The sequence below is a fragment of the Saccopteryx leptura genome, chromosome 5 (assembly GCF_036850995.1).
Source record: "Saccopteryx leptura isolate mSacLep1 chromosome 5, mSacLep1_pri_phased_curated, whole genome shotgun sequence".
Classification (NCBI taxonomy): domain Eukaryota; kingdom Metazoa; phylum Chordata; class Mammalia; order Chiroptera; family Emballonuridae; genus Saccopteryx; species Saccopteryx leptura.
In genome coordinates this window covers 201,345,795-201,354,177 of record NC_089507.1, presented here as the reverse complement: position 1 = coordinate 201,354,177, position 8,383 = coordinate 201,345,795, and the positions used below count along the sequence as shown (strand labels likewise).

General features: G+C 42.4%; 1 protein-coding gene across 1 annotated transcript in view; it reads left to right on the top strand.

The window, feature by feature from the left end:
• Positions 1-1,410: 1,410 nt before the first annotated feature.
• Positions 1,411-8,383, top strand: part of PTPN1 (protein tyrosine phosphatase non-receptor type 1) — a 62,674-nt gene continuing 55,701 nt past the window's right edge. The window contains exon 1 of the mRNA XM_066387511.1: positions 1,411-1,626. Within this exon, the coding sequence (XP_066243608.1) occupies positions 1,564-1,626 (63 nt within the window). The 5' untranslated portion in view covers positions 1,411-1,563. The remainder of the gene's footprint in view (positions 1,627-8,383) is intronic.

Here is an 8,383-nt window from a genome sequence, read left to right as displayed (position 1 = left end):
ATAATGGAGGCTAATATTTATTGATCCACTCACTATACTAATAGCACTATATATACTCATTCAATCTTCACACCATCCCTGTGAGGGAGGAGGTACTTTTATTATTCTCATTTTACAAAGGAGGGAACAGAGCGAGCCAGAGAAAGGTTAGGTATTTTGCTAAAGGTTGCACAGCTAGTATGTAGTAGAGCTAGAATTTGAACCCAGCCAGCCTGGCTCCAAAGCAAGCATTCCCCTGGAGACTGGGTTAGAATCCTGACTTCCATATTCATGTACAATGCTACTCTGGACAAGTGATTCTCCTTCTCTGCACTTCACTTTCCTCATCCATAAAACGCTAATAAAAAATAGTGCTGCTATATGGTAGAATTGTTGTTGAGACTGAGTATGTACTTGGAATGCCAGGCACAGTGCCTGCCACAAGCACTCAAGAATGAACTCAACCAGCCATACCAGCAGCTACTCTGGGCAGGCCTGGGATGCAAACAGGGAATAGAAATGACTGGGTCCTCTAGGTTCCCTGACCCCATGCAGTTCACAACTCCATATAATGCACCAGAACAGAGTTGGATGGTTTAAAGTAGAACTTGCAGGAAGGCAACCTGACCGGCTCTTCTCATATAAGTTCCCAGGACCATAGGTGTACAATGAAATTAGCTGGGGTTACTGGTAAAAAATATAAATTCTTGGTACCGGAAGGAATACTTAGGGGTTGGACCCAGAGAGCTGCATTATTCAACACACTAATGTACCATGGAATTTGTGTTCTATTGCTTCCCCTCTAGTCAAGATTTCCTTGATACTTTGGGAAATGCTGAAAATCATCCCAGGACTCCAATCCATTCATTCCTGCAGCTACCGAAATTGGAGACTCCAAACGGGAATCTTGCATTTCAGTACAGGACAGGACAGAGAGTAGGGGGCCTTCCTCAGCAGACTGGTATATAAATCCTGAAGCTCTAAGTAAGTTGCACGAAAAAAAAAAATGGGTAGACTTCTGGCTAGAGGTGGGAAGCAGGAAATAAAGCATGCTTCCTAAGCCCATACTCCAGCTTGGAGTACTAAGGCCAGGGCCCCGGCGCTGCAGGAAAAAAACATGACTATTTCAAGGACACCCTGTGACTCAACGGGGCTCGCCGAGGTTTGATCTCACGATCCGCGCAGGCTTTGCAAACCCATGCGCCCTGGGCGGGGCTCCCGGAGTCGCCTAGGTAACGGGGGCGCGCCACGCCCAAGCTCGGAGTCTAGGAGGGGAGGAGGGAGCGTGCACTGCAAGACCTCTCGCGGGGCTGAGGCCACTTCCCTAAGTACCGCCCCTGGCTCCGCCCCTCGGAAATGCTGGGCGGCATTCTCGAGCTCTCATTGGCTTGAGGGGCGGAGCCCGTGGCAGCGCGGTGCGTACTTCCGGTTGCCGGGTTGACATGAAGAAGCAGCGGCTAGGGCGGCGGTAGCGGCGGGAGTCGAGGCTTGCAGCGGTACTCCCGGCTGAGTGCGCGACGCGGCCTAGAGCGGCAGACGGCTCAGTGGGCCGAGGAGGAGGTGCAGCAGCCGCTCTGGCCCGTCATGGAGATGGAAAAGGAGTTCGAGCAGATCGACAAGGCCGGGAGTTGGGCGGCCATTTACCAGGTGCGGGAGCGCCCCGGAGCGCGGCAGGCCCTTCTCTTAGGCCGCGTGAACCTTCCCCTTAGAACCTCGGGCCGTGTTGCCCCTTTGTGTCACGACCTCCGCCTCGGCCCTACTGCTTGAGGATTCGATCCGACGGCGGCAGAGGCCGGCCCCCTCTCTCTTTGTCCCTCGGGCCGGCCTTCGTCCGTCCCAAACCTCGCACTCCCCTTAGATTCCCTCACCTCACATCCTCCAGCCCGGTGACCTCTCAAGCCCGGAGGCCTGGGGTCTATGCCTTCAGCGCGAATCCCTTGCAGCCCGACCCCGCCCCCCTTCTCATTTACTCTTTGTCCCCTGGGGTTGATAGAACACCCCCACCACTTCCTTTTCTCGGCTGGACCACCTCAGCCTCTCTTCCTTTGTCTCCCTGGGGGAAAGGGTTACTCCCCCTCCCTCCTTCACATTTCCTTTGCCCTGCTCTGCGTGCGTCGGGAGTCCCAAGGATGACAGTCGCCTTCCCCCTTCCTGTTCATTCATTTAGTGGATAGGAATTGACGTGCCTGTTCTGTGCGAAGCACTGCTTAGGCGCTGGAGGTCGTGTTTCCTGAACGAGACAGACAAGCCTTTATCCCTCGTGGAGCTTGGAGTCGAACAGGGCGGGCAGACACACAAGCCAGTGATTTCAGTTAGTGGCAGGTGCTGTGAAGAAGAAAACAAAACATTGTAACGGAAGGTGGGCCATCGCAGAGAAGGGGGTCGGGGAAGGTCTGTCAGAGCAAGAGACATTTGGGCAGATGAGCTGGATGAGGAGAAGCAGCAAGCCCTGGAAACCTCAGGCTAAAGATATTTCCAGCCAGAAAGGCCGAGGTACCCACTTCACTGGGGCCAAAATGTTACCCTTTCAGGCAGGAACCAGGGACAGTTAACGGTTTTACCTCCTCCGAAATAGCATCTTGGCCTTTGGTCCTGACTGAGATGCTCAGGTCTTTAGTCCTCTACTTGTGGGTTATGAGAAAAGTTAGGAAGGTAAGGTTTCTGACATCTCTAAAACATTAAAAACACGGAACGGTCTGCCTTCACAAGCAGCTAAACCCTCTAAAGAAAATATGTGCTCCTGATTAAATGTCATTGCGGGGGTTGTGAGGATTAACCAAAACCACACGGTATTTTAAAATAAACAATGTACAGAATAGAGAGATTTTGTTACTTGTGTAAAGGGAGAAGGCAGTTTCTTCTGTGTCCAGCTTAGGGGCTCAAAAGGAAAATTGTGAGATCCATCAGCTGGTAGTATTAACATCTATTTTGAGCTCCACTTAAAAGGGAAAAAAGCTTTAAGCGATTCTTGGGTATGCTTGACTAACGAGCCTTTTTTTGGCAGGCTTGGTTTCATGTCGATTTGCATCAGACTTACTTGACAGGCTTCTTTTTACTTGGAATAGAAGTCGATTAGTTATTGGTAGACTAATATTTATAACCACTGTAATCTGTATAAGTATGATTGGTAAATATATACAACTTGTATCCTGTGTCTAGTCTGTCTTAAATAATTGAATGAATTCCACTAGCGACTGAGAATGTGTAGACATGTCAAATTTAATGCAGTGGAGTTTAAAGTGGCTCTAAATGAAAAATTGTAGCTCTGAACTGTCGGATTTTATGTTATACCCCATCACAAGTGAAGGTGGCCTCCAGGAGGCATTGGGGAAAATCTTATACCGAAACTGAGTTGGTAACAACAAATTCCTTTTCTGAAAAGTTCTTGTTTGAATTTCTCTCCTTACTGTTTTAGGCCATAGCTTGGAGTGTGTTCGTCTTTAATTTCCTTCATTGTTCTTAAGTTTCCCTACCGCATTTGAACTCCAAGTCTTATTCAAGATTATATATTGAGTTTCCCTGAGCTCCTAACGGACTGCCACATTCCTGGAGATTGTTTCGTTTGATCTTAGAGAGTTGTCCCATACGGGCTTTCTCACCTCTACCTCACAGGTATTTTTCTTTTCTGAAATTGAAATTAGAAGCTCTTCTCCTTTTTTGAGTTGAAAAGTGGCTCTTTATTGGGCAGTATGGCATTTTAAAAAACATAGAGTTCAGATGACCTTGAGTTGAAAACGGCAAAATTTCCAAAGTATTTGTCAGTTTACCGAAACCATTAATTTTCAGGAATTCAAAGAAATGTGTTTCAGATTGGGAGGAAATGGAAGTTAAAAAATTAACAATTTGTACCGTGTCACAATGAGGGTAGCCTTGTACAAAGTATTTTGAGCTTCTTCATTTGTTGTGGCCAAAAATATATAATTTCTGCTTAAAATTTTGTAAACAAGGCAGCAATTATTTCTCACAACACTACTAACACTAGCACAAAAAGATGCAAAACTTGGTAGCAATGAACAAAAAGGGTAAAAACTAGACTTGAATGCTGAGAAATGTGGTAGCTTAGAAAACTAATAGTGTCAGGCCAAGATTCTCTGCAAGCTTAACCTGACAAAGTGAGCATACCCGTGTTTCTAATTGTTAGTGCTAATAAATAGCACAGACACAAATAAGCATTTAGGTCTATAAAAAGTCAGCTTTGATAGCATATGTAGATAGCTTTAAAAATTGTTTTCTATCATTTAAATGATCACATGCTTGATTTGAAAAGTGGAAGTAATATTTAGTGAGTTTAGAGTTTAATTGGTCTGGCCATCCAAGAGGAGACAGAACAAAGGGATTGGTTTTTGAAGCTATGATGAGGGAAGACAGAGCTTGAATGAATGAAAATAGCTGATCAAGCTGCCCTCCATCTGTAGTTTTAAGGTTTGGGTCAGGTGTTTTGTTCTTTCTCTCATCTCTAAATTCTTTGATTTCTCTGACACTGTTCACTGCTTTTTGATGTGAATGATTTGATTATTTCATATAAAGGAAATGGCAACCATAGCTTGTGACTTGAAGGCAATATTTATTCCATGTTAGAGGCAGGCAAGTGAAATGGGCCACTCTTCCAACTGACATTTGTTTTTATAACTGCTTTTATTATGAAATACGATCTAATGCCTATCTAGGTTAAAGCCATGTTATAACATTAGTTCACTAAAACTCTTCACTATTATATTACAGCTTATGTTGTTACCATCCAAGATGAATATTAAAATTTCCCAGTAATGTTTATTTAAATACCATTCTCTTCAGAGAAAAACTGTATCTTGTGAAGAGTAGAAAAATCTATACCCTATGACTCACTTCACTTAAAAAAAAAAAGATAAACGGAAATGACATAGAGAGATTGGGAAGTTCTAGTCATCTTGAGTGACCCATTAGATCTAAATGTTCTTGTTTCGCCCTGGTTTGAGTGAACTAAATTTAGGTGTTTGATCACCACTTTGGAAATGGTGTAAAGGCCTTTGTAATTGTCAGGGTTCATATTAAATTAACTGGGAGCACAAGGAGTAATAGTAGAGGGAACTTTCTGTTATCATTATTTGTTTGACATCACTGGCATATTTATAGGAATACTTGGGAACTTTTGGAAGTACATAAACACCGGTCAGGTGGGGGATAATGGTAATGCAAATGGTTTTTAGTTGCCAGTTATCTGCTGTTGGGCTTCATGGCTTTCCCACTGCATTTTGCATTTTAGCATGAATAGTTCCCCAAAACCTATTAAAATACCTGGTATTGACTAATGTGATTGAATATATACTGAATTTATGATAGAAACGAATATGAAATTTTCTGTAGGGGGTTTTTCAGAGAATAAACTGTTAGAATAATGACTGTGCCTTTTCTTTCTTTTTCTTTTCTTTCCTTTTTTCCCCCTGATCTTTTAGATTGCAGAAATTTTTTCCTATGATGTGCTTTTAATTACAGGTACTTTTTCTTAAGCCCACTAGAACCCATATGTATTTTGCACACTCTGGCATTCCTCCCTATAGTGTTAGTGTTCATTCATTCATGGTAAACTAATTCTGACAGATAGGCTGGGCATGTTCTGGAAAATGGAAAGTCTAGCTGGGTCATTGTTTCCAAGACAGCATGGTTGGTACCAGGCACTGGTGTGTGTTTTGAGTATCAGGAATGCTGGGGATTTTGGACTAGTTCTTGATTCCCTCTACCACATCTTGTTGATTGGTCACTAGAGCATTCTTTCTACCACCCAGTGGTCTAGGTTTTCAAATTTTGCCTATAATATTACAGTTGTTTCTAGTTTTACTCTAGAAATGAGTGAAACCAGTTGTATATTAATATGGTTCCTCAAGGTCTGTCCACATCTCCCCCTACCCTGCCATGTATATTCTTCACTTTATCACTAGTAACTGTGTTAAAAACAGACATGAGCCTGTCACTCACTCCTCTGTTTTACTACTTCTAATGCTTTCATAATCCCTGTAAGGTCCAAATTCCTTAGCATGGCAGCCAGGTCCCAGCCATCCCCTCCCATGTACCTTCTCCTAGCCGTGCTAGAAGGTGAAGAGTTCTCCAAACTTATCTTTCTATTTTATTCCTCTACACATTGGCTCAACACTTTGTCTGGCCTGCCTTTCCCACTCAGATGTGTGTCTCTTCACACCAGATCTTGGCTTTCTCACCTGTGCATTTCCATACAGCTTCATACTTATCTCTTCTGAAGGCCAGTTCTCATGGGAGCTGTTCCTTTAGATCCAGATCATCTATCTTCTCCAAGATCCAAGCTTCCTGAGGTCTGCTAGTCCATCTTTCTCATTCACTTGGTGTCTTCTGCAAACAGGACAAAATAAGTGCCTAACAAATGCTGGAATTGAATTGATTGTCAGCACTTTGCTAGGCCCTCATAACAGAAAGACGAACAGGACGTGGTTCTCAACTCTCATTCTAGGAGAGGAGGGAATGGTAGGTAGTACTAATAGCAAAGGCCACTCTTTGAGAAAACTACCACATTGTGAGCCATGGCCTGATGAGGGAATTTAGTATTGCCCACTTGGTGACTTGGAATAAAGGCTTGAATTCTTACCCAGTAGAAGTTGATATTGCCAGTTTGTTTCACATGAACTTTAAATTTAACAACACATTTATACTTGGCCTGAGGCTAACTCAATAGGCAGTTTGCAGGTGATATATGTCTAAGAATTGTTGAATTACTCTACTTTGTCTTCATCACTCTTGACTTATTTCACATGCCTTCTAGAAGGGCTTTGCATGTAGTTGGTTTGTAAAATGTCTTTTGATTGTGGAATATAAAATATAGTTCCCCATAAAGTAACAACTCTACAAAGGCTTTGATTTTTTTCAAAGTATAAATGGTAAAGGCTAACATTTATGGCCTTTGATCAGATCACCCTTCAGGACAAGAGAGTAGTTAAGTCTTTTGGTAGAGTGTCTTAGCTTTAAAACTAACAATGCTGAGTAGGTCCCTTCCTTTGTAAAGTTATCCTGGACTGATCACCAAGTTCACTTCAAGTAATAAAAGTCTTTAATATGCTCACAAAGAAAATTTAGTGTTCCTGAAATAATCCTTGTAAAACACTGCAGTGGTTGCTCAGTTTTGTGAGGTGTATAGGTGTCAGTGAGTATAGTTAGGCTCAAAACTTTATAGGAGTTTGCAAGTACAGTTAAGGACTCAAAAGAATTGACTTTTTCCCCCAAGAGGTATTAAATTAAACATTCTTAATAAGTAGGGTTCATTTGATTTAGTAATGTGGGAAAATGAGTAGCTCTGACACATGAGTTATTTTTTTTCTCTTAAGTAGCAATTGAGTGGTTTTTCCTGTAAAGATAGAGGAACTGATTCTTGAGAATTTACGAAAGCTTCAGCCCTAGCTAGGTACATGAAGAGTAGCTGCCCTTTATGTTGTAATTTTTTTAAGAAACCAACATCTGGTCTAAACTTCATTTGAATAGTGTGATAGTTTACATATCTGCCATGTTTTAGAAGAAAGTACCTAAGTCTCCAGCATTTTAGAAATAATGCTTTACTTTGTGTGGAAGTGGGCTTCCCAGTTTACTAGCTGCTGCCCTCTCTTTTTTCAGAGCTGCTTGACATTATCATGAGTCTCTGACAGTTTGTAAATTTTGAATGTCTGAACACTGGAAACAAGACCATGTGACATGGAAAAATTTCTTTTCTCAAAATAAATAGCCAAAGAAAAGATTAACCCCCCCATCAGTTGATCTTTGTGATGCAGTACAAGTCACACTGCAAACAACTGATAAATGATTTTTTAAAAATAAGTAACATGATTCAATTAGAAGTTGTGAATGCTTATGTTTCTACCAAGGCCATAGAGCAGGGGTCCCCAAACTTTTTACACAGGGGGCCAGTTCACTGACTCTCAGACCGTTGGAGGGCCGGACTATAAAAAAAACTATGAACAAATCCCTACGTACACTGCACATATCTTATTTTAAAGTAAAAAAACAAAACGGGAACAAATACAATATTTAAAATAAAGAACAAGTAAATTTAAATCAACAAACTGACCAGTATTTCAATGGGAACTATGCTCTTCTCACTGACCACCAATGAAAGAGGTGCCCCTTCCAGAAGTGCAGCGGGGGCCGGATAAATGGCCTCGGGGGGCCGCATGCGGCCCGCGGGCCGTAGTTTGGGGACCCCTGCCATAGAGTTTTATGGTATACCATGGTACTTAGAATTGGTGCTTCCAGAAGTTAGTTCTTTAGTATGGACTCAAAAAGTCAACATGACTTATTAGCAAAGTGACACTTGAGGCTTGCATTTTCCTTGGAGAACATAAGTATTCCTTACTACTGTTAATCTAGTATTGTGCCAGGAATCTCTTAAATCCTTATTGAGGCTGAACCACTG